Source organism: Papaver somniferum, chromosome 5 (assembly GCF_003573695.1).
Source record: "Papaver somniferum cultivar HN1 chromosome 5, ASM357369v1, whole genome shotgun sequence".
Taxonomy (NCBI): Eukaryota; Viridiplantae; Streptophyta; class Magnoliopsida; order Ranunculales; family Papaveraceae; genus Papaver; species Papaver somniferum.
This window is the reverse complement of record NC_039362.1, coordinates 187140840-187165132: the sequence shown is the minus strand read 5'-3', so window position 1 is coordinate 187165132 and position 24293 is coordinate 187140840. Positions and strand designations below refer to the sequence as shown.

Below are 24293 nucleotides of genomic sequence, written 5' to 3'. Positions count from 1 at the left end.
CCGTCACCCTACCCGTCAATTATCGGGTAGGATAGGATACGGATAAAAATTGTGACGGGTAGAATAGGGTGGTGGGTAAGGGTAGGATATGTGCACCCCTAGTTCCGATTGATGACGAAGATGATGATGAATCATGTTATAGTGATGATGATGATGTTGAGTTATGGGAAGGTAATTTTTATGAACGAGTACAAGGTTGTTAGAATTTACATGGGGGAGGTCTATGTGTATACTCTTGGTGATGGCAAGGGGTGGAGGCACATCGGAACTAAAGAAGAATGCAACAAGTCTGGCATAGGGGTGCATGTACATGGAGCTTATAACCGGTTGGACAAAGATCGGAATTTAGTGTCGTTTGATTTAGAAGATGAAAAATTTGGAGTGCTCCCATCACCACCTTGTTTCCGGGACTGGGATGACTATTCCTATCGACTAAGAGAAGATGGAGAATGTTTGAGTATAGTCCATGAAAGCCAAAGAGATGTCTATGATGTATGGTTACTGAAGAAGAAGGAATTGGATAATGAGCAGGACTACCAGTCGTGGAGTTGGACAAAAGTTTATACTCTCCATGATGACCGTGATGCCTTGCAGAAGCCGAACCAGAAAGAACTCACACCATTTGCAATTATGAAGGACAGTGAAGCTGTATTCCATGATGATAGGTTTTTCTATCGCCATGACTTGAATACTAGAACATCATACGCGCCTTTGGGTTTCAAAAAGGGTTCCTCTCGGTCTATTTACAGTGCAACACGACACGTAAATAGTCTTGTTCCATTGAAGGCACTAGGAGAAAAAGATGCAACAACGATAATCCAAGGCAATGTAGTGCGGAAGAGCTTAGTTCCTGAGCTAACATATAACATAGAGGAGGAAGAGACTTGCTCAAAGAAAAGGAAGGAAAGAATAGACGGGTATCCATAGTGGCTGTGTGTCAGTGGGTGGAGAGATGGCATCCGTTGAAGACGAGAATGAAGAGGGCGGATTTTGTCTTTTTTGAAAGAGAAGAGAGTGGATGATCCAAGATTGATGATTTTCTTTTTCTTAAGTTCATTTGTTTTTCTAGTACTTCGCTAATTGTTTTTGATGAAAAGGCTTACAATTATTTATCAGGGTTTTCTCTATGCATTACTGAACAGGTCATTTTTGTTCTATCTATTCTCATTTCAAGGTTTGCTTTCTGTTCCTGTTTTCTTTTCTTCTTTGAATTATTTTTTCTTATTTGCGAGCTACTTGGTTACGTTATTCTTAGCAGTCCATATATTGTTGCCTGTTTTACCTTTGAGGAATCCCTTTCATTCAGACAAGCTGACCTACTTTGCATTGCTCTCAATGTTCCCTCTTCTTTGCTGGGACCATCTGATCTCATCTTAGAGCAATTCCTATGGTAATGAACAAAATGAATTCTCCACTACGCGAAACAAAGCAAAATGAACAAATTGGGCTGTACTAGTGATTTTATTTATATAAATTATTAAGAGTTGGGTCCCACGAAATATTTAACTAATAAAAATAAATATTAAAAAATAAACCCTAAATATCTTAAACGGGTTTTGGAGAGAGAAAAGCACTGGGCGTTTCTTCTTCCAACGCGGGCGTCATTGCTGTTGACGCCAGAGTTATTAGGGATAGCGCGCGCCATTACAGTAGACGCGCGTCTGTTGTTGCGACTCGATGTTCAAATGAACATCCATTTTCTTGGTTTGTTCATTCCATAGTGGGAGCAAAATGAACAAACTCTGAATTTGTTCATCCCATAAGAATCGCTCTTATGTGGCTTTACTCATTTTTTTAGTTCTTATTTACTATATCCCTGGCACTAGACAAACTGTGAAGTGCGAAATTCTCCCACTAGTTGATGATTCTGGTTCTTCTATTCCTTCATATTCCAGGAATAGAAGAACCATTTATTTAGCATGTAACATTGCTGCCTCCATGGAAGTACCATTTATTCTTTGAGGCCGTGATCATGCTTCTTAGCTGTTCTCAGTTTGTGATCATTGCTGTGTACTTAACAGTTTGTGATCATTGCTGTGTACTTAAACTTGAAGCAGTGGATGTTGGAATCCTCTACATCGGTGGAGAAAGAAAAAAAAAGGTTTGATAATCATTTGTCAAATTTATCATTGCCATGAGTAGAATCTGCAAGATAGATTAACAAGGTAGGTTCTTCAGGCCCTTATGGGGAGGACTTCCTGGAATATTTCAATTGAGTTTGTCAAAGATAGAATGGAAGGATGCTGCTACCAAGACTTGCTAGAAACGCTGCTGCCACCTCCACATTGTTGCAGCATTTCCTCATGGTATTTGGTGACTTTAACATTTTAACTTTCTTTCACTAAACAATTGGTGGCTGTAGCCTGTAACCGTAAGTTTATTTCACTAACAGTAAGTTTACACTATTGAACAAAATTCTACCTCTCATAAACTCGGTTCCAGCTGCTCATGTGCAGTAGATTATTTTTTAGTGAATCCATATAGAAGCTTAGAAGTTCTCTCTCATTTTTGATGATTTCGGGAACCAGTACCTGACTGTCATTTTTGAACAAACTAATTCCAGGCTTCCTGGAAGATATACATATATCAGTCGCATCGCATGCATCTCCACCAGAAGCAAGTGAGCTAGCTTGAAATGGGCACGAGTACTTGTTTACGAAGGAGACTAAGCAGAATACAGAGAAGAAAAGTGATACTTTCATTTTATTTTATTTTTTCTTTCAGTTTTGCACACTCCAATGTCCAGTGACTCCATCCCAAAAAAGTATCAGTACAATTTTCAATGACTCCAGCTAAATAAAAGCAAGAATTAAAATATCAAAGAGCTTTAACCAGTGAGAATAGAGAAAACCCCTGCCGCCCTGCGCAACACCGGCAAAATCCCTTCTCTCTCCCTTCATTCAAACATTCTCCTCCGTTTGATTTGATTTTACTACTCCATCTCGCTCGATTTTCCAAGAATTCAGGTAACGGTTTTGGTTTAAGGGTTTGTTTCCTACGAATTAATTTATGTATTTGTTTTCGCGGGATCTGTAGTTTTGATTAGCTTAAGAGATTTTGGTCATTTGAATTGCAGGAATTCTGCAGCAATTTTTGATTGCATCTAGGATTGGTGTTTACTGTTTTTCCTCATTTGCATAAGAACAGGTACTTTCATTTTCTCTCTCACTCTTTTTAAGAGATCACAATTTGGATAAAGCTGAACTTATTTGATTAAAGAAACCCTAAATTTGCTTACCTTTGTGTTTCTTGCCAACTAAATGTACAAAATTGTTGAATATCAGAAAATGCACATCAATTAGTTTTAGCTTTTATACCAAGGGTTAGGGATTACTTACCGTAGCTAAATGAAGAACTGAACTAAAGTTTCTTAGGTTGGGGTTTCTTTTGTGCGTTACTAAAAAGTCGTAGAGCTTGGTGATTTCAGGGCAGTTTATTTTTATATGTATTGTGAATAGCTTAGACTCCAAATGCACCTCTATTTTCTAACTCAAATAGGATTTTGTTCTTGGAAACGGATAGAAAGAGTGGTCTGGTTTTGTTATATTCATTATCATTCACATTGGTTATGCTAGGACGAAGAAGTAAATAAAAAATGTAGGTGGCCTTTAAGTTCAAAGACACGAATGCGATCTTAATACGTATCTTAGTTATAGGTCATAGGCGCATTATTACTTTGTTACATCTAATCAACTCAACTAGCAGTTAACTGCAACATGTTAAATCTGAAAGGGTCTTATCTTTTGACAATTAAAATCAAGTTTGAGTCAAAAGAAAATTAGTCAATTGAGGAGGTGGTGGTAGATTATGATGTACAGGGAAATTGGGTAGTATCCCAGGTAATATTTGCTGTTATAGTCGAAGATATATTGAATGTGTTTCAGTTTATACTTCAATGGGGTTCTCTCTTCATCTTCCACCTTTAGCATACATCGTACTGTTTTGAAACATTTTAGTTATCAGATTACGAGTTTAAGCTGTAAATCTAGGTTGATTTTTTTGTACTCATTGTTGTTACTTTATTTGATTTCTGGTTAAGTTTACTGCGATTAATTTTCAAACTTCGGGAATTGGGATTGTTTTTAGTGGCATCTCCAAAAACCTGTGTGTGCTCACTTTGAGCGGGGTTGGGGAGCAGTAGTAGAGCCTGATTTGTGTCTCCTGATCTATTGGTTCTGCTTAAGTCCTTTGTAAAATTCAATTTTCTATAACCAGTATAGGGTTCTGAATACATGTAATTCATAAGGGGCAACCCAGTGTAACGAGCGCACAGTGCCATCATCTTTTTGAATCTTAGAAACATCTTACACAGAAATTTAAGAATCTTCTCTAGCTTGGAAATGCAAGTGTTACCACTGGTACCACAGCCATGAAGCAGGTGCTATCGGATGCGCAATCTAAGAGAACCAAATGTGAAACTGTTAGATCCCTCCTCTCTCTCAATTTAAAAGCTAGTTCGTAAAAGAATGTTGTTCTCGTATTGTCCAATGCATTTTAAGAATATGGTGCAGAGAACTTGGAGTTGACTTGATTTCTAGATTTACCATCCGTTCTTATGAATTATACCATTCTTCTCTTTTGCGTTTGTAGATGCATTTACAGATTTGGATTCTGCAATCTAAGATCTTGGTTTGTTTTTGAATTTTTAATTGCAAAATTTGATCATCTTAGAAGATTTTTTAATAGTTTCTTTATTAAGGAACTGAGAGGAGTTCAAAGTGGTTTGACTTCCCGACAATTTCTCTTAAAGAAATACTGAATCAGGTCTTGCCAGCAATCCAGAACAATTTCCTTATGTTATGTTACATTTGCTGAGAACATATGTTCCATCTATTTTAGAAGGTCATGACTAAATCTTCAAAAGTTAATCCAGCCAATTTCACCAGTAGTATTTCAGATGGATGTTTTTCATCCCTTAAATCCACATAGTTCAGTGGTGTAAATTGTATTTTCTCTATCTAACAGTTAAAGCTTCTATAGCGAGTAACTTTAACATGTCATTGAAACCAACCTCTTAAATTTATGAGCAACATCACCAACCCCCCCTTCTCTGTCCCTTCATTCAATTTCTCTGTTTGATTTAATTTTCCTACTCCATCTCGCTCTCTGATCGATTTCCAAGAATTCAGGTACTTTTGTACGGTTTTGGTTTAGGGGTTTGTTTCCTACGAACTAATTTATGGATTTGCTTTCAGGGGATTTATAGCTTCGATTAGATTGAGAGATAAGAGATTATTAATCAGATTGTGAATATTGCAATTGCAGGATTTTGCAGTTTTTGATTCACATCTAGGATTGGCTCAGTTGCAATCAGAACAGGTACTTTCTCTCACTCTCTGATGAAAGAAACCTTAAATATGCATCAGTTTTACATGCCCAACTGAAACTATAAATTGTTTTCAGAAAGTGCACTACAGTTAGTTATTTAGTTCTAACTTTTTACTAGGTCAAGGGTTACTAGAATGAACCTTATGATAGCTAACTGAAGAACTGAACTAAAGTTTCTTAGGCTGGCATTTCTTTTGTGTGTTTGTAGAAGATCGAAGAGCTTGATGATTTAGGGACACAGTGAATAGTTTATACGCATGTTCATCAGAATTTGTTAATCAAAACCACCTCTCAGCAGATTCAATATCATCAAGGGTTTTATTGAATTCAGCAACAGAAGTGTGCATCTGAAAATGGGACTTCTCAGTATCATTAGAAAAATCAAAAGGAAAGAAAAAGAGATGCGAATTCTCATGGTGTATGTCTTCGAAACCTCCATAATATCTCATCCTTTTATTTATTGCAGGGGATTTGATTTTGAGAATTAATTGTGTTCTTTTATCTTTTTTTTTGCAGGGGACTTGATAATTCTGGTAAAACAACGATAGTCTTGAGAATCAATGGAGAAGATACTAGTGTTATCAGTCCAACATTAGGTTTTAATATCAAAACCATCAATTATGATAAGTAAGTAAGCTGAAGCTCCTTTTTCTATATGAGTTTATTTCACTGTCTACTTCATAATCTTGTTTGATGAAAACTTATTGTATTTTTTGTAGAAATTTGATTGATTTTTCTAGTGGAAATTTGTTGAACAGCATGTGAGGAGCAATGATTGTTTTTCTTACCAAGGAAAAGTTAAAATTGCAATTGTTCTAAGTTTCTTGTTTATGTGTTCTATGTTCCTTTTACTTGATAAAAACAGAGAAAATCACCGAGTCATTTTGATTTGTTTAGTTTCTGAATAACCTGGAAATACTAGGAAACCATTTCTGGAATTGCTAGTTGAACCCATTTGGACCAGCTGGCCAATTGAACGATGAGAGTTCACATGGAGGGACCAATTTTCCTCGTTGCTAGTTGTAACCGTTTGGACCAGCTGGCCAATTGAACATCGAAAATTCACACGGAGGTCCAATTTTCCTCAGAACTCCGAGTGTAAAGGACCTTTGTCTGTCCAGCACTAATTGAAGTGCCAGAGTGACATGGGCTGTTATTTTGTGTAGTTCCATCCAGTATGAGATGAGGCGTGTAAGATTTGAGAACTAACTTAAAAACCTCATTTCATGTTTAAATGATTGCAACAATGAAACATATTACGAGGGGAAAATCCTGAAACAATTGTTAGTAGTAACACATCTGAAATTTCTATTTTAAGCGTTTGCTTATGGTTGGCAACTTGCAATTGTTGTCACTCTTAACTGGTATTTCATTCTAATTATCATTTGCTGTTTTTTCAGGTATACTCTTAATATATGGGATATTGGTGGGCAGAAAACCATTAGGTCTTATTGGAGGAATTACTTTGAACAAACTGATGGTTTGGTATGGGTTGTCGATAGTTCAGATGTTAGGAGATTAGGGGATTGCAAAATGGAACTGGATAATCTTTTGAAGGAAGAGGTAATGTCAGACTGTGTCGATAGATTATAGTACTTCTAATTGTCATTTTGTGTCTGTAGAGAGATTGTATTCGTAATTGCTTCTTTGCTTTTGCGCACATAAATTTCAAGAATAGAATGCAATTATTATCTTCATTTAGGTAGGTAGTTTTACATTATCGATGTAGTTAAGTTGCGGCAGTAGTCCCTTATACTGCTTAACGGTGCTCCTTGGAAGTAACTGCTGTTGGTTTTGTGTTTCTTAGACGTACTTCATTGATTAATATAACCTAATTGTGCTTCCGACAGAGGCTATCAGGAGCTACCTTACTTATACTAGCTAATAAGCAGGACATACAAGGTGCTCTGACACCACATGAGATCGCTAAGGTAAGGTTACTACTGGTTTTTAAAAATCTTTAACTTTCATCATTGTTCAATCTGATAACCTTATTCGCTTATCCAATGAGACCTTCTAGACAAGACCAATGTTCAGGATCTGCACTTATCTGAAATAATGGAAGTTCATCATACATGCTTAATTAGAAATTCCCCTTACTATTATAAGCAACAAATGAGCTCCTATATTAATACTCATCTGATGTTTAGCTACTCATAAGCTGGGATGGAGCTAGGTATCTTAATCCCATTCAATCTTCTCTCATCTTTTCACTGCTTTGAAGGCTCTATATCTTTCATGACCAAACCCTCAAGGGGGTGGGAAGCCTCGTGCGATAGTTAGGTTGTATCTGCTGCTTACTTGTGCGGCATCTATATCTTCCCTGTACATTTGAGTCTCTGTCCTAACCTCTACTAATATTGTCTTCCCTGTTCTTCCTTCACGAGGAAGGATGACTGGCAGATATCTTGTAGGACGTGTGGTTTGTTGCTATGTACAAAGTTAAAAAAATAAAGTTATTAAACCTCCGCAGGTGCTCAATTTAGATGCTATGGACAAAACCCGGCACTGGAAAATTGTCGGATGCAGTGCATACACTGGGGAGGGATTGCTGGAGGCGTTTGACTGGATGGTTCAAGATATCGCTTCTCGAATCTATGTTCTTGACTAAGTGGACGCTCAGAAGATTTTTTGGAAGTGGCCATCCAGCAAGAAAGATGTTCCCATTCTTTGAGGACACTGCCTGAATGTGTTTAGTTAAGTCATAAAAATTGTTCATGTATCAAACAAAAGATATTTAGCTGCTTCAAATGAATTGGGGTCTCTTTACTACCAGATGCTCCCACTGATGTTAAACTCCATTTTGAATTCAGTTATACGATGATGTTCCCAGTGAGGGTCTGTACCTAGTGAAGTTTTTCTCCGTTTTGGAATCTGTTATAAGTATGAGAATGCAGCTTACCAGAAAAAAATAAAAAAATAAAAAAATGAAATTTATGTATCTTCAAAGTAAGCAGTAAAGTAAAGGATCTGACATTTTAAACTTTTACTGCAAGGACAACAATTAAAAGTTGGAGAAATTAGAAAGGAAAAAAATGGACGATATCTGATTGCTCAAATAATCAGTCTCTCTATCTCCACAATTTTACTTCGTTCTCTTACTAATCAAAATATAACAAATGTCGGACTTCTCAAATGATTAACAAAAAAAGCTACTAGAAGGGGACAAGGTAAGATCTCTCTCTGCACCTAGCCCTTCAAACACACATGCTATGAGAGAAAAGGTTTCCATGCTAAGGCAGTAAGGCACGCCTTGGCATAATCATTTGGACTTCTTCCCTTGCTTCTTCTTTATAACTTCGTCAGTATACATTATTCCCTTTCCTTTGTAGGGTTCAGGAGGTTTACAACTACGAACCGCAGCAGCGAATTGGTGCACCCTTTGCTTGTCTAATCCAGTGCAGCAAACGATGTTAGGTTTAAAACAGAACACACGAACTGCTGGTGGAACAGACAATTCGACTTCATGACTGTAACCCAATTTCAGAAACAGCAACCTGCCTTCTGATTCAGCCCTGGCCTTGAATCCTACTCCCACGATTTTAAGAAACCGAAAGAATTTAGCTTCCATCTGAGTTGTTCAAGGTAATCACCACTCTAGATGAACTGTATCAAAGAAAAAAGAATGAATACCTATATGAACAGCTAAACAAGAAAAAATAAACAAGATATTTGAAGAAAAATTACTTCCTATACCAACAGAATATTTTAGTTCTATACTTCTGTTTCTATCAGAACCAGTGATACTATTTCCTTGGGAGAATGCTTCATTTCAGTTAGTTTGTTTGTTCATACACCGTTTGCAACTGTCTCTCAACCAGCAATGCAAACGAGAATGATCCGTCAACACAAGATAGAGGGGAAGTGGGTTCAAATAAGCATTTTCGAAGTTAAGTTGATCATTTTCTTCTTTACACTGTCTGAAAACCCGTGAAGAAATAGTATGTGTTCGGATTCCTGAATCAGATAAAAAGGAAACAGGAAAACATGGTTCATGATTATAGTAAATTAGTAACTTAACTCTGCAAGTGATCTAACAAAAAATGAAGCACAAAAGAACCAGAATCATTTCTAAGCTGATTAAAATTAGGTTTTCCCGAAGAACTTGATCTCCATTGTACTCAGTTCTATTGAGCTCCACAACCCAAATAATGAATTAATGAACATAAAATTCCTTGAAAGTTAAAAACAGCATGGTTCTGTAACGATCTCATTCCAAAAGGTTGAGGTATTAAATAACTGCAACAATAGATGCTTCTAGCATGCGTTTTAAATTGGGTTTGTAAAATTGGGAGAGAATACTGAACAATGTGTATGCAAATTCAGCTTAAACTTGTAATCCCATAACTAAATGTTTCAAATGCACAGTAAAAAAAGAAACAAAACAATATGCTAAAGCTCGAAGAGAGAACCCCATTAGAGTATAAACTTATTTCACTCTATAAACAAAATGAAACTGAAATATCATCCAATATATATTCGAATATAACGATAAAAAAGATGTTACATGAGACAATTTCCAATTACCCTGTACGTCATAATCTACCACCATGTCTTCAATTGACTAGTTTCTCTTTGATTCAAACTCAATTTTAATTATCAAAGATAAAGACACTTTCAGTTTTAGCATGTTGTTGTTAACTGCTGGTTTAAGTTGATTAGGTGTAATATACTAATATGTGTCTATCACTAAGATTAGCATTAAAACCGCATTCGCGTATTTGAACTCCAAAGCCAATGCCCACCTACATGTTTTATTTACTTCATCCTCACGTAACCGATGTGAATGCTTTATCTGTGTCAATTCAACTTTATCTAGTTTAATCAAGAAACAAAGAAATATTTACATAGATCAAGGAAATACAATGAAACCAGACCAACCCCTCTTTTGTTCTGGTTCCAAGTACTAAATCCTATTTGAGTTAGAAAAATGGAGGCACATTTGGAGTTTAAGCTACTAACACCCAAAAGAAACGCCAACCGTAGAAACTTTAATTCAATTCTTCAGTTAGCAATCCTAAGGTTCAATCCTGTAAGGTTATCCCTAACCTAGAATAAAGGTAAAACCAAATGTTTTGCAATTTCTGATGCTGAACAATTTTGTTGGTTTAGTTGGCAATTGACATTGATATACATCAATGTCTTGTAACCAAATTTAGGGTTTCTTTCATCAGCTAAGTTCAGGTTTATCCAAATATATCATTTAGAAGAGAGAAATTACCTGTTCTTACGAAAAAGAGGAAGAAACCCAATCCAAGATGCGATCAAAAACTGCAGAAAAATCCTGCAATTGCAAAATCCCTTAAAGGTAATCAAAACTACAAATCCCTTGAAAACAAATACATAAATGAATCCGTATGAAACAAATCCCTAAACCAGAATCGTTCAAATCTTACCTGGATTCTTGTAATAACGATAAGATTAAAAAAAATCAAATCAAACGGAAATCATTTGAATGGAGAGACAGAAAGAGAGAGGGGTTTTGGTGGTGTTGCTCGAGGGTTTTGATTTGCTTCACTACTGACTCTGACTCCGTTTATGTGGGTTCAATGTTTCAAGCTTGGCCGAAATTTGTTAAATCAGACAATACTCTACTAATAGATATAATTCAGAAAAAGCACCAACAAGTCAGGTTGGCCGAGTGGTCTAAGGCGCCAGACTCAAGTTCTGGTCTTCGAGAGAGGGCGTGGGTTCAAATCCCACATCTGACATTTTTTTAATTTTTTTTTTGTGCTTTCCTTTTAGAAGATCTTTCTGTTTTTTATTTGCTTTCCTTTTTCGATCATCAACCTGTTTTTCTAACCTTCTTAAAAAGACTCCAACTCCATTAAACAGATCATAAAACTCTATCCCATTCAATCTCAGCAGCAATGGCCAAATACGAAGAGTTTCTTGATCGCATGGTGAACGTTCTTCGTGAGAATAATCCAGAATATGAAGAGCTCCTTGATGGCGCAGTGAATACTGTTGGCGAGAGTATTCAAGAGCTTGTAGGAGATTTCCGTAAGAGAGCTTTCATGCCAGCAAGAACATCACTACGTGGTCGTCAAGGCATGCACAAGACTGCCGTTGTGAATTTCATGGACATCTGCGAAAAAATGCACAAGGAGCCAGAGCATGTTATGAAGTTCTTACTTACTCAGATGGGAACAACTGGATATTTGGATGCACAACAGAGACTGGTTGTTAAGGGAAAATTTGATTATGTTTCTTTTTTCTGAAACCCCAGCAATGTGGTGCTGAGAGTTATTCTGTTGCTTGCTCCTCCTATCAAATATTTTCTACTGATTAATGGAATGTTTGTAAGAATTAATTATTCATCGTACTAGTAGTATTTTGTTTTGTATTATCATCATCTAATTAAATCAGTTGCAATTTATCCTTTTAGAAAATCAAACACACCACAAACAAACAAAATAAAGCAAAGCCAAACAAACGAAGTGCCAACTGAGGTGGGTGCTGCATGCATGCAGTTCAGTAGGTTCAGTCATCAGCACCACCGGCAAAGCGAGGTTTACTCGAGAGGAAGCGGGACAGCCTCGTACCTATAATTATATCCATTGTGGCCAGTAAAAAGGCCATCGTTTTTTTCAGTAATTTTCGTACTCCCATCTTTCAAGACGTCATGCCGAGTGTACGAAAATGGTATGTCGTATGAAACCCGTGTTGCCATCATACTCACCTTCACCCTAGTCATAGGTGCCACAGTGATAGTTTTCACATTCCCAACTTCGGCGGTTACCGTCTCCGTTCCTCCCCATTCCGCATATTTGGTAACTTCACCTGCAATCTCAAGCGTACCGGATGCTATGTCTGGGACACCAGCGGTAACCGTCACACTTGTACTCCAACTAGTTGAATTGGAAACTGTAGTCTTAAGATTTAATTCCGACACCAAGGGATTATTCGTCTTGTTGCTTGAATAATCAGTGATGAGTGCTACAGTTTTCTCATTGTAAAGCCTTGCATCAGTAAGGTGATATATGACGTTATTGATCCTCCTTGAGGTAACAGGCTCCTCAATATCCACGTGGCTCCAATCGTCGGGTCAGCTATATATTAAGTGTGGCGAGGTAGTTGTTCTTGCCGTCTGCTGAGTGTCTGTTGCAAAAATGCCCATTCTTCATACACCGCATGATGATGCGGTTTCCACCAATTATCGTGGGGAAAAACACGGTGTTGGTGTCATGGAAGGAATTTTACTGTAACAATACCCAATCACTCGTATCCATAGCCGTCCAACATTTGCCAAAGCGAGCACTCTTGAGGCGGATGCCTCCGTTGCGACTTGGAGTCACCTCGAAGTCGAACAATGAGGTATCATCGACTTGGTTATTGAAGTCCATAAAACCGTCTTCGAAGGCCTTAAGGTGGTTTCCGTTGTTCACCCCCTTGATCCTGATAAGATCAGGCAACACAACGACGGATTCCCAGTCAATCAAGGTGCACACATCATTATATTTGTCTGGCCATAAACACAAGGCATGGAAATAATGGCCGTCACCATGAAACATCCTAACGTAGCTGCCAGTGCCGGCGTGGTGGAGCTTTGTTGTCGGAGTTCACGAAGACAGGCTGGAAGAGCGTGTATCGGACTGATTCTCCTGAGGTTTGTCGACCATGGCAGCGACCCAGTTGTTGGCGGTACCAAAATTTTCCCAGTATTTATTGTTCCGCAAAGACCTAATATGGATGAGTCCAGTTCCCGTGGTAGCTGGCACCACCTCAAACCTCGTATCCAAGTCGAAACTATGCCCTCCGGTATACCGGAGGGGACTAGGTACGCTTGGATTTTCTGTGTACAAGTGCACGTATTGGTTGTTTATGTTGGATTGGATGATGACATATTTTGGGAGTGTTTGTGCCATCATGGCATGAACATCTGCCTGGCTCCCATTCAAATTAGCCACCAATCCTACTTCTCCACCATCAACAGGAGGAACTCGATTTTCTAATGGTACCTCCTGCAGAGTATCATCATTAAGAGAAGTGATGATGATGGTAGGAGTTGCTGCTGCTGCTTCCATTTCTTTCTCACTTTTCAGGTAATTTCTATTTGTTTGTTTGTTTTTTTTTAACTTGTTTGTGTGTTTCTGTGAGTACAATTCATGTGGTATTTATAAGCCCATATTGCATCATCAACCAAGAGAGATTTCATCATGATCTTTACCATCAGAATATCATTCACCTACTGAGGAGTAAGTAAAAATCATTCACCTACCAGCTACCACCGATGAAACAAATTAAGTCATTCACCTACTAATGTGAAATATACCACTTGATCGATACATATGTACTACCAACCTGGTATTCTCTATATAATAACAGAGTATTTTAAAGCGTTCTCATTCATCGGGTTCCACGTTAATTCTCGCTTCTGGTTGACTCTGGCCCACCAATTTTTTTTTTTTTTTTTTGCCAATAACAAGATAACTAAATCTTAAAAAATATTCACAAAGAAATCTTGCTTGGAATAGCTAAATTTAGGCCAATAAATTTCAAAGGGGATTTTTTGTGACCTAAAATAGCTAAATCTTAAAAATCTCATAACGTGCCAAAAAAATCCACAATTTCATCATGATAATCACAAAATCCACAATTTCATCATGATAAACAACAGATTAAAACAATTATGCATCACATAATAAATAAATAACGATAAATGTCCAATGTCCGTTTACAATCTTAAAAAATAGAATTTTTCTAATTACAATCCCAAACTATGAATTAAAACTCCAAAATAGAGAAATTGAAAGGAAAAAAAAAAATAGCGCGGTCCTGGGTACTAACTTTTGATCCGACGATGAATACCTTTGGCGTGTATCTTTGTTTGTGGTCTGCACGTCAGTTAAAATTTTTATTAGTATTTTGAAAAAATAATTTAGAGCAAAGATTATGATCTAGAAGATCGCTAATACAAAACGAGCATAGAAAACCAAAACAACGAATTTCGTAATTCTGATCAGAATAATCATCCTGATTTAACTGTTACTTTTCTTAGTTTTATTCTTTTTCATAATTAAAACTAAACTGGTTTAATAAGTTAATAAATTATTAATATAAAAAAAAACCGGTTTAAAATAAAAAATGGTTCAGATATTTTTTGCGTAAAAATAGCTCCAACCACTGATTGGGGAAGTACGAAGATATAACTTGGAGTTTTATCAATATTATGATATTATTTCCTGAGTTAAAGATTTTTTTACTATTTCGAAATTTTAAGGTATATTGATTACCAAAATTAGAAAAAAAATCGATTGAAATAAAAGATATTTAAAAAAAAAATATATTTTAGATAAGTATTCTTGGTCAAAAAAAAATATACTGTAAACGCGGATCGGGATCACCTGCCTCCTATTATGGTGTCTCTCCGTGTCCCTCCAATGAAAATTAGACACGTGTCTTTACATATTTACTTTAAATACAAGAAAACTTTTAACAGTTGGGATATTGAGTAAATAAAGCAAAAAAGTATGAAAACCAGTTAAACTTACCATTTCAGTTTAAATTTTCATCCGAACCAATTCCCAAACCAAAACAGAGTATTTGTATGTGTTATTTCTCTTTCTGAACAAAAATGAAAAAAAACGACATAGTTGTTTGACGAAAACCCAAACTCATATTTATTCATCATCTGTATGATCATGATGATGTTTTTTTTTTTTTTTTGTGAAGCATAAATGATGGTGTTTTGGTAGTACTGGTATATAAGTTTGTTGATTAATTATGATATAGAGATAAAATGCTACAATTACTGCACTCATGTTTGATCAGAACCCATTTGTAATTCAAATCTATAAAACGGGATCAAAATTCATGAAGTCTTCATCTGATCCATACTAGTGCTACTTAATTATCAGTCCATTATGTAAAATGCTCGGATTGTTGATCATCATTGCCAGGCCTATTTCCATTTCACTCCTTGGTTTATTTTAATGGCATATTTGTTTTCGGAACGATTCTCGTTGTTTGAGTTTCTTTTTTATACATAATGAATTCTACCATGAGACGATTTGGTTTGGAAATGGGTTCCATTGAGGATTTAAGCAAAAATGGTAAGTTCAAATGCTTTTTATTTTATTTTCCATTTTTCACTCCTTTTCTTAACTGTATACAGCCTTCATATTTTAAGTAAATTTACATGTACACATGTCGTCTTTTTAATGAAGGGACACGAAAAGACACCCAAATTAGAGACAGGAGATCCAGAGCCATAAACGCGTGTCAAAAATATATTGGAAAATATAGAAACTTTAGATGTGGATTAATATAATTTCCAAAAGAGAAGTCTTTTATTTTTAGGTTTAAAAGCTCTTATAAATCACCCGAGCAAAAGCAGAATCCTGTGTTTTCCGTGGATTCTCTTTCATATATAGAATTTTACTGATTTTTCTTTTTCTTACGATGTCTGATTGCGCCTACTATTTTGTTTTGCAGGGATAATCGAAACTATTATTGATTAAAACGACGTCTGTTATTGGTGTTGCTGCTTCTTTTGTTCCAGCTGGTGCGTATTTTAATAACAGAAAGAAATTAGGGTTTGCTCCCTTTCTATGTTTTATTCTGATTTTAAAATTTCTTCTAATTTCTCCTGGACGTTCTTATGTTTACTAATCAAATTCTTGGGATTTTATAGGCGAGATTTTTCCAGCATCAACATATATAGTTGGGGTTTTCAAAAATCATTGTTTCTATACTTCTCAATCACAAGATAAAATATATATCCATGAAAGATTTAGATTTTGATGTGAACCGTGTTTAACGGCAGAGATTGGATTTTTGCATTTCTTTATACTCCAAAAATATCATTATATAAACCAGGCACGTAGTTCTCCTCATTTGGAGGACCTAATCTGCAGTTTCCTATATTTTAGCTTACACAAGTTATTATAGGTAATTACAGTAAAAACAACACCATTTTATATGGGTCATAAGAACGCCGTTTTTCTCTTCTAATGGCTGCTTTTCGTTTTTTTTTTGGTTATATTATTGTCTAATCAACGATCTGTTGTAGCTTTGCAGGTATCCTCGAATATGTTAGCCTGCAAATGTTAATGTGAACGGGGTGGCTAATAAATATTCACATGAAAAGTTATTTTAATAGGATTTCTGATAGAATTTGGCACGAAAGAAATTGGATCTCCTTCCCTTTAAAATCCTTGCATATGTACTGGAACCCAATTTTCTCTCTATTAAACGACCACAGAGACGTGAGAAATCCACCTCTAAGTAAAACTTAAAGACGCTTTTTATTGGTCGAAATTGGCCTTTTTTTAAGTTTTGTGAAACGATCGTTTTGGTGAGGACACTTGGCAACGTATAATTAGTTTAAAAAGAATAGAAAAGAGATTAAAAAAAGGAAACCAAATTCAATTTGCAATTCATGATGTGATAATATTTAGGTGAGGACACTTGGAAACGTATGATTGGTTTAAAAATTACAAACTTACAAGGAAAACCTAACTTATCATGTTTAGAATTTTACGGAAGTCGAAATTCAATTTGGAAATCGAGTAACTACTATGCTAGGACTCTTTCTTCCAAATTAATATATAAAGAGAAAAAAACATCCACATATTTTCTGCGAAAATAAAAGAAACAAATAATTAAAATATGCACATATTCTCCACCTATGTGAGGTATTTGCCCTGCCACATCAAATAAAAAAAATACATCGCTCCACATTGAACGGTGAGGAAACACTCACTTTTTATTGGCCGAAATAAGATTTTTTTGAGTTTTGTAGAACAAGAGTTTTGGTGAGAACACTTGGAAGCATATAATTGGTTTAAAAATAATAGAAAAAAGATTAAAAAATGGAAACTAAAATTAATTTGGAATTCATGATGTGAAAATATTTAGGTGAGAAAACTTGCCAACATATGATTGGTTTATAAATTACAAATTTAAAAGGAAAACCTAACTTACCATATTTGGAATTTTACGGAAATCCAATTTCAATTTGGAAATCAAGTAACTAGTATATTAGGATTCTTTCTTCCAAATTAATATATAAAGAGAAAAAAACACCCACATATTTTCTGGAAAAATAAAATGAACAAATAAATATGCACATATTCTCCTCCAATTTGAGGTATTTGCCTTGCCACATCAAAAAAAAAAATACATCGTTACAGGACGGGGTGAAGCCCCGAGCACACCAAATTAGAAATGCGTCGCCACCGGGCAGGGCGAAGTCCCACGCGCACCAAATCAAAAATGCATTTCCACGGGGCGAGGCGAAGCACCATGCACACCAAGTTAAAAGGAAAAAATAAATAAAATTTACACATATTCTCCACCTATTTAATGTATTTTCTCTGTCACACCAAATAGAAAATACATCGGCATTCACCCCGCACTCATCAAATCAAAAATATATTGCCACAGGAATCGAGTAACTACTATATTAGGACTTCTTTTTCCAAATTAATATATAAAGAAAAAAAACCACATATTTTCTGCGAAAATAAAAGGAAAAAATAAATAAAATTTGTACATATTCTCCACCTATCTAATGTATTTTCTCTGCCACACCAAATCAAAAGTACATCGCCACGGGGCGGAATGAATCCCCGCGCACACCAAATCAAAAATACATCGCCACGGGGTGGGACGAAACCCGCACACACCAAATCCAAAATGCATTGGCAGAAGCCCGTCGCACGCCAAGCTAAAATGTTGGAATAGTCATGTCTGATGTGAACAATTAATATTTCAGAAAAAGCGCCAACAAGTACTCTTTTACTTTCTTTTGTTCTGTATAGACTGATGTAATCATAACAAACAGTCAGGTTGGCCGAGTGGTCTAAGGCGCCAGACTCAAGTTCTGGTCTTCGAGAGAGGGCGTGGGTTCAAATCCCACATCTGACATTTTTTTTCTTTTCTTTTTGAAGACCTTTCTGTTTGTTATTTGCTTTCCTTTTTTGAGGACCTTTCCTTTTCCGATCATCATCCCTGAATTTAGAACCTCAAAGTAGTCTATATAAAGCAGCTACCTTCAACCAAGCTCTCATAAAAACTCCAACCCTCTTTAACAGATCACAAAACTCTATCCCATTCAATCTCAGTTAGCAATGGCCAAATATGAAGAGTTCCTTGATCGCATGGTGAACATTCTTCGCGAGAATAATCCAGAATATGAAGAGCTCCTTGATGGCGCAGTGAACGTTGTTCAAGAGAATATTCAAAAGCTTGTAGGAGATGTACTCATGCCACCAAAAGTACAACGTGGTCGTGAAGGCCTCAACAAGACTGCCCTTGTGAATTTCATGGATATCTGCAAAAAGATGAACAGAGAGCCAGAGCATGTTATGAACTTCTTACTCACTGAGATGGGAACATCTGGATCGTTGGATGGACAACAGAAGCTGGTTGTTAAAGGAAGATTTACTCACGATATTTTTGATGAGTTTCTAAAAAGATATATCAATGATTATGTTATATGCAATGCAGAGACATAAAATTATTATGAAAATCTGCTTTTACTGTTGGGTACTGATTAATGTAATGTTCTGAGAATTATCCATCCATCCTACTACTAATAATATTTATCTTACAAATTTTGTTTAGTATTTATTTCCGATTTTGAGTTGCAATTTATCCAGTTGTAGACATCCATAAGTGAACTGTCTGGTCTTATGGAAAGTTGTGTACATGGCGGGGGAGTTGAATACCAACTGACCAGGAAACAACGAGCATGTACAAAGCTTACAAGTAGAGATTCAGCCACAGCAAAGACGTGGGAAGATAACAAACAACTGAACAACGGTGAGTCATGCTGAGCAACTCAGACATACCATTAGTAGGTAATTTTACACGTTTTTAACCAAACCACGGAAATTTCATGGTAAAAGAAAACCTCACTGCTGACTGAGGATCCGGAGCCAGTGTTGTGTTTGAGCTAGGATAGACTGAATTCTCATACTTTGCCATCCCATCTGTTAAAAAAAAAAAAAAAAAAATCCTTTTATTAGTTCTGATACACTATATGTATCAGGAAATGACAGGACCAAAGGCATCACTTTGGGGTTCTTTTGTACTATCTCTTAATTTATTTCAGCACAAAAAATCCAATCAAGGGACAAACAAAATGGGAGCTGACAGACTGAAAACAAGGATGGACTGACCTGCTTTCTGCTGCAGTGGGAATGAAAAGCTCCAAGTCTTCCTTGAGAGGCTGGAAAACTAGGTCTAACTTCTCACTGGTTACCTCCTCCAAAGAAGCTGGATTCCACTGTCATAAAAACCTTGCAAAGTAAGAAATACAGTGGGGAGCGAAAAAGAAAAACGTATGTGATGAAGAGAAAGAGGTACCATCGGGGAATTGTCTTTGTCGATTGTCAAGGCTCTTATACCCTTTTTCAAGACCAAAAACAGGAAAAATGTGTTGAGTTACTTGGGCAAAAAGGAACATGCATATTATGCCGAAAACTGAAGTATTAATTCGTAACACTCAAAATGGACTAAAACTAGCTTATATGCTACCTCATAGAGGTCGCCAGATATTAATTTTCTTAGTATGTTTATTGTGAGCCTGAATTCTTTCTTCAGACACTCGGGTAGAGTTTGCTCCCTTCCTTCTCTAACCTGAAAGGAAAAAAATTGTTTCAGTTTTTGCCATACATAATCAGCCAAGTGAATACCAACTTACGAGAGAAAACAAAGTTTTGAAGTATAAGCTGCGAGTATACCGATCTTAATGTTATTTTTAATCCTGTTGGGGCCGATCTTTTCAAGCCCTTAAGCACTGCAGGTATCCATTCATTTTCCTCATTGTTTGCCTCAGATTCCTGATGAGAAAAGAATGTATTAGGTTTAAGAACTCTGAGGTAAGACATGATGAGATGGAGTTTGCTGAACCTACCAATGATTCAAATATCTCTTCTACCGACTCCTTTGAGAAACACTTGTCAATCGTTGCCTGGATGCAAATATATTACTGCGTTATGGTGTTATCCCAAAAACCTTGATATTCAATGACAACATTTGTGCTTAAGGGGGGAAAAGAAAAAGGAAACACAAAAAATTTAAGTTCATTTTCTGTACTTGTTTAGAATGCTGTCCTCATCAGGTTTAACATCTAAGGAGAATTCTTCGATCACTGATTTTCTTAAATTTATGAGATTTCTATGTGGAATTGTCACACAATTGTGTCGACACTTTCTTTGCATTAGATATATATATGGATACAAATACAGGGAATATCTCAACTTATCACGAATATACAGGGAAGATTCAACTAAATACAACAAACTATGACTGCATAGGAAGCGAACCTTCCTGGAGACTTGTTCTGGCAGAGAGTTACCGGCGCTGGGAGGAAAACCATGGAGTCGATAACACTTGTCTCTGACATGACCAAGCTTGTTGCAATAGTCACAGAATGGACGCTGTCGCTTGTTTTGGTTGGCTGAAGGGCGAGAACTGGATGGAAAATGACGATTCGAATTGAGTGCAGCAGCATCAACTGTTGGAAGAGAAACAGAAGTGATGTGTTGTTGTTCTTCCTCCTGCTGAACCAGATTGAAAATACGGAGTGCAGTAGGGAAAGGGTCCATGGTTAAGATCTGACTGCGAAGGTTAGAAAACCTGTCATGCAAACCCTGTAGGAATTCCATGGCACGTTCCCTTTCAAGCCGTTCAATCATGTGCTTGCCAGCACCACAAATACAAGCCTCTGTAGAAGCTACCAGGGAATCATACTGATCCCAGAGTGTTTTGATCTTCGTATAATAGAGAGACACAGGCATAGACTCCTGTCTGATGGAAGCAATAGAGGACTTTAAACGAAAAAGAATTGGAGCATTGGAAACACAGAATCTCACCTGCAAATCCTTCCAGATAGCATGGGAATTGGGGGCATATAAACAACTAGCCCTGATGTCAGGTTGGCACGAGTTGAGAAGCCAACTGCCTACAAGATCGTCACACCTTTTCCAGCATTGAAACTGCAACTCATCCTTTGGAGGAGGAAGAGATCCATCAACGAAACCGAGCTTGCCCTTAGCATTCAGAGATTTTGTGATTCCCCTAACCCAGGAACCATAATTATCCCCTTGCAAAAGAGGAGAAGATAACACTGTTGCAGGATTATCACTTGGATGAATTATGTAAGGGTCTAGGGTTCTAGGATTTCCTGATGAAGGGGTTTGGGTTTCATTAGTTTCTGTATGATTGGAGTTGTGAACTGGTGAGATTGGAGACGAGTGATCTGTGGTAGACATAGTGAAATAACAGAGATGAAGCAAACTATGACAGAGATGAAGCGGAAGACTGAAGAGTAGGGTTCCTAGGATTCTACAAGGATACCATCTTAAATTTATGAGATTTCTATGTGGAATTGTCACACAATTGTGTCGACACTTTCTTTGCATTAGATATATATATGGATACAAATACAGGGAATATCTCAACTTATCACGAATATACAGGGAAGATTCAACTAAATACAACAAACTATGACTGCATAGGAAGCGAACCTTCCTGGAGACTTGTTCTGGTGGTTACTGACGGCTTTCTCTGGCTGTTGTTGGGCCATTGCTGTGGTAGAGCATGTGTACACGTCCAATAGATTTGACTGCATGTTCTTCTCCTGAGTTTAAATCTATCAGGCACTTCTCAAGCTCAGGCAATTTCTGCAATACATGCAACTGATGTCAACCCCTAACAATCTTAAAATAGGCATAAAAAGAAGGAAAAACAATGTTTAACCCTCACCTCTGAAGGGACATAATGAGTTGCAAGACCCACTGAAACTAACTCTTTCCCGTTAAGTCGAGCACCTGTTAAAGCCAAGTATTCACCTGCAGATTTTACTCCTAAACATCAGACTGGCACTATAAATTGAATAATAAAACTGATGCATCATTCAACTTTCGACACTCAAATTCTTACCCAAAGACCCAGGGAGACGAGAAAGAATGTAGGAAAAACTTCAATCAGTGTGAAACCCTATACTTGCTTCTGGCATTGAAAAGATCTGCAGAGCAATAATTATGTCATAAACAGCAATCTGGAAAGAACGCTCCATAAATATATTGGAGGCAAAGGAAAACAAGAGGCGGGTACAAGATATACATAAAATTAAAAAAGTTGAAATTTTTGATTAAGATTGATATTTGAAGAAGCATGACACGCGCACCGTTTTTTCTGTGACTACTGAGAACTTCAATGGGACCATTAGTGATGCACCTCCACCCATTGAGAATCCATGAACAAGAGCCACCTGGAGGACTAAATTAGTGCACTTTCACCCGATGAAAATGGAAACCAATATGGTAGTACTAGTACCTGGGTTTTCATGTAGGTGTGATTATGATAACACAGCCAATACATCCTATCCACAACTTCACGGCATGCATCATCTGCAATAACCCCGTGTTTCTAAATGGTCTGCTCTCACAAGGAACACAGAAAAATTCAGATGATGGAAGCAACAACTTCTGATCATTTCTTACATGAATCCCTTCCATCATAAAACACTTTTAGATCCCCACCAGCAGAATAAGCACGTCCATTTCCCTGAAAAAGATTGGTGATGGCAACAGCAACAAAAAAGATACACAAAATTACGTTTTCTCAAAGAAGAAGATCTAAGACTAAATGAAGAAAAGAAATATACCAACCTTGAATATAACAAGCTCAACGTTATCATCTTTCTCCCATTTCTTTAGTGATTCAGCTAGCAGGGAAACCTAGAGGTGAATAAATCAATCAAATCAAATAGGGATGAAGATTGTAAATTTGATAAAGCTAATTAATTAACATACATACATACCACTTTGGGTGAGATGACATTCAGTTGACGAGGTCTATTCAAAGTGATCAATCTCACATGGGTGTTCACATCTCCTCTAAGAACAACCTAACAACAAAAGATGAAGTAAAATAAGAACATTAAGGGGTTAATCGAATTGCAGAGAGAAAGCAGTACCACCTCTTCTGTGATTGGAATAGCTTCTTGTGCCATTGAAACAACAATCAATCTGTTTCTTATTTTGGTAAACAAGATTAAAAATAAAAATATGGATAATTCTGACGCAAGATCAAACCAAATGGAATTGATTAAGAACAAGGAACAAAAATACACTCAACACTTACAAGTACAAGAAAGGTGGTGCTGGTGGTAGGCACGGATCAGAAAAGAAAAGAACGACCAAATGAAAAAACTTTCCTACACAATACTCAGTGCCATGCACGTCGCTGACTATAGGCCAGCTAGGCGAACTAGAATTTTTTTTTTTTTTTAATTTATAAAAAAGAGATAAATTTATTCATCGTCAACGGGAAGGAGTTTACAAACATTGGATGGAAGCCAGGCAACAAGCTGGGCTCCAATCCCTTTTTGGATAACAATACCTATCCTATGAAAAAGGAAATCTCCAACTGAAACATTCTCATCATGAATAGACATATAATTTCGTAGACGTTTCAGGAACTCTACAGTATCACTCCCTAACCCACCCAAGGTAGTAAAGGAAAGAACACCAAACTCCAGTCTCTGACTTGTACATTTCTCAAGGTACTTGGCCTTTTCTTTAAAACCGCGTTATCAATTGCCCGTCCAAGAACAAAATTACGCTCCCGATCACCCGTGAAGGAGAAAACACCCGTAACATCCAAGCACATGTCATGACCATTGTCCCACCCATATACAAGGATATCTGCGGACATAAGGATACTCCATTGTCAGCGAGGAGCCCCAAATCCACTTCTTTCCTGGCTGGAACACACGCTCGATAACAAATGTCCGCATAAGTATCACGGACAAGATCATGCCTGTATTTGATCCCTACTCCCTTATTGCGGTGCACGGCATGATCCCCAAATATATCCATACATTTTCCACAGCTAGAGCACAAATCTCCATCCTCAAAAAGGGGAATCCCAAGTCTATATAATAGCAGTGGTGAAAGACTAAAATTTAATCAGGCGGACGATATAATAGCGCCCCATATTAAACG

The 24293-nt window shown here is 36.9% G+C and overlaps 3 protein-coding genes, 1 long non-coding RNA gene, 2 other non-coding genes and 1 pseudogene across 11 annotated transcripts; 5 read left to right on the top strand and 2 right to left on the bottom strand.

Annotated features, from left to right (window-relative positions):
* Positions 1–2716: 2716 nt before the first annotated feature.
* LOC113283971 (ADP-ribosylation factor-like protein 2) lies at positions 2717–8191 on the top strand. Of its 3 annotated transcripts, none has more exons than XM_026533350.1 (8): positions 2717–2966; positions 3077–3147; positions 5266–5319; positions 5540–5746; positions 5845–5955; positions 6729–6891; positions 7179–7259; positions 7802–8191. In XM_026533350.1, the coding sequence occupies exons 4-8, from the start codon at positions 5682–5684 to the stop codon at positions 7937–7939; spliced, it is 558 nt and encodes a 185-aa protein (XP_026389135.1). In that variant the 5' UTR covers positions 2717–2966; positions 3077–3147; positions 5266–5319; positions 5540–5681; the 3' UTR covers positions 7940–8191. The 3 variants fall into 3 exon arrangements, with proteins under 3 accessions (XP_026389135.1, XP_026389134.1, XP_026389136.1); XM_026533349.1 differs by having other exon boundaries at positions 5537–5746; XM_026533351.1 differs by having other exon boundaries at positions 5510–5746.
* An 87-nt stretch (positions 8192–8278) lies between these two features.
* Positions 8279–10878, bottom strand: LOC113283974 (60S ribosomal protein L6, mitochondrial-like). 4 transcript variants are annotated; one of them, XM_026533353.1, is made up of 4 exons: positions 10725–10878; positions 10550–10612; positions 9016–9285; positions 8279–8934 (listed from the first exon to the last, which is right to left on the bottom strand). In XM_026533353.1, the coding sequence occupies exon 4, from the start codon at positions 8897–8899 to the stop codon at positions 8591–8593; it is 309 nt and encodes a 102-aa protein (XP_026389138.1). In that variant the 5' UTR covers positions 8900–8934; positions 9016–9285; positions 10550–10612; positions 10725–10878; the 3' UTR covers positions 8279–8590. The 4 variants fall into 4 exon arrangements, with proteins under 4 accessions (XP_026389138.1, XP_026389139.1, XP_026389140.1 ...); XM_026533354.1 differs by having other exon boundaries at positions 9025–9285; XM_026533355.1 differs by having other exon boundaries at positions 9049–9285.
* A 77-nt stretch (positions 10879–10955) lies between these two features.
* On the top strand, positions 10956–11039 carry TRNAL-CAA. The gene has a single exon. It is a non-coding gene; the product is annotated as a tRNA-Leu (tRNA).
* A 4010-nt stretch (positions 11040–15049) lies between these two features.
* LOC113278634 lies at positions 15050–16057 on the top strand. The gene is made up of 3 exons (XR_003325590.1): positions 15050–15383; positions 15766–15835; positions 15965–16057. It is a non-coding gene; the product is annotated as an uncharacterized LOC113278634 (long non-coding RNA).
* Positions 16058–18117: 2060 nt separating this feature from the next.
* TRNAL-CAA lies at positions 18118–18201 on the top strand. The gene has a single exon. It is a non-coding gene; the product is annotated as a tRNA-Leu (tRNA).
* Positions 18202–18404: 203 nt separating this feature from the next.
* On the top strand, positions 18405–18791 carry LOC113280335 (eukaryotic translation initiation factor 2 subunit beta-like). Its single transcript, XM_026528977.1, has one exon. It carries the CDS (start codon positions 18405–18407, stop codon positions 18789–18791), a length of 387 nt encoding a protein of 128 aa, XP_026384762.1.
* Positions 18792–19249: 458 nt separating this feature from the next.
* Positions 19250–23299, bottom strand: LOC113280334 (annotated as a pseudogene).
* Between the last annotated feature and the right edge of the window lie 994 nt (positions 23300–24293).